Raw genomic sequence first — 1,448 nt, forward strand, 5'->3', positions numbered from 1 at the left:
GCAGCACGGACTGCAGCAGGGTCCACAGCAGGGTCCACAACAGGGTCCACAGCACGGTCCACAGCACGGTCCACAGCACGGTCCACAGCAGGGTCCACAACAGGGTCCACAGCAGAGGCTGCAGCAAGGATAACAGCCGCCACCACACATCCTGTCGCCGAATAGTCGCCCCTTCTTCACGGAAATAGGTGCCGGTTCTGGTTTTGGGGAATACTTTCTTTGTACTAGCCCTTTGAAGCCATTCTACAAGAAGAACCTTAAGTTTTGGAGTATATTCCAAAAAAAAAACTATTAAAATTTTTAATTTTGACAGAAAGACCACAGATACCTTCTTGTGCTGCAAATTGTTTTAGTTTCCAGCATAAAGTATGCCATGATTTCGGCTTCCGCATGGACTATATTTTGTAGGTGCTTAAATCGCACATTTATTTCATTCAATCTTTGGAGCTCCAACCCTTCGGACTGTTTTGTGAAAACACAAAATAAAATTCAATTTTTTCCAACTCCTCCAAGCAAAGTAAGCAAAGTCAAAATTCAAATAAAAAACAAAAATAAAAATATTTTTTTGGCAGGACAAAAGCAAATTACAAAGATGTGCAGCTGGCCTTGCTATCCCTCTGCCGCCCTCTGCCCCTGCGGTGGGTGTGGACCCAGTGGCTTCTACGATCCCTGCTTTGGACCCTACAATGGTCCATTCAACTCGTGGTGCGGTGCCAGCGGTCCAGGATTCTGGGGCGGACGCTGTTGCTAGTCGGCGCTGGACAGGACAGATCACGCAACAGTCGGGAGGGTTTGAAGATTCAAAAATGCAATAAAAGCTCTGTGTTTTAAGTATATTTTTTGAAAGATTTTAATGGGTGGGGGCTACAGTGGAGACTGCTAAGGACCAGCAGATTCTTCACTCGGGAAATACCAATTTATTAATATATGAAATACATATATTCCCAGGGCTTCTATTTTCATTAAAGCTAGAACTTGACAGTCTTTTCCATGAATGTAATCCTTTCGTGTCATCACTCAACCCTTTAAAGCCCCTTTTGGCACCCGTTTCACCTTTTTTGTGGGATTTTTTAACTAGTTTCGGGCTGTGGTTCGTTTGGTTCTCCTGGCTGTGTGTCCTGCTACTAAATTATGTGATGCCTTGATTACACGTTATGATAGCACATAAAGGATGTGTGACTTCTGCTGGTAGTGCAAGTGAATCCAATGCGGGGTGTGGCTGTGGCTGCTGCTGATGTGATCTGTGGCTAGAGTTGTGTCAAAGCAAAAGCCAAATGTTGCAGTGCCCTGGGGAACATAATGAAGGTGAATAGGAAGGGCTTTAGAGCCTCTATAGAGATCCGAAACTCCCACAAAAAAGTGCTTAAATCAGACAAGGGAGGGCCTTGTCCAACTGTCGAATGGAAATATAAAACAATAAACAGGAAACACAGAAAAACACGAGTTTC

At 44.3% G+C, this 1,448-nt stretch overlaps 1 protein-coding gene across 1 annotated transcript; it reads left to right on the forward strand.

The window, feature by feature from the left end:
- Positions 1 to 452: 452 nt before the first annotated feature.
- LOC6593448 (male-specific sperm protein Mst87F) lies at positions 453 to 836 on the forward strand. The gene is made up of 2 exons (XM_002018694.2): positions 453 to 517; positions 573 to 836. Exon 2 carries the CDS (start codon positions 593 to 595, stop codon positions 749 to 751), a length of 159 nt encoding a protein of 52 aa, XP_002018730.1. The 5' UTR covers positions 453 to 517; positions 573 to 592; the 3' UTR covers positions 752 to 836.
- The last annotated feature ends 612 nt before the right edge of the window (positions 837 to 1,448 follow it).

This window comes from Drosophila persimilis, unplaced genomic scaffold (genome assembly GCF_003286085.1).
Source record: "Drosophila persimilis strain 14011-0111.01,24,50 unplaced genomic scaffold, DperRS2 tig00000124-arrow-pilon, whole genome shotgun sequence".
NCBI classification, from domain to species: Eukaryota; Metazoa; Arthropoda; class Insecta; order Diptera; family Drosophilidae; genus Drosophila; species Drosophila persimilis.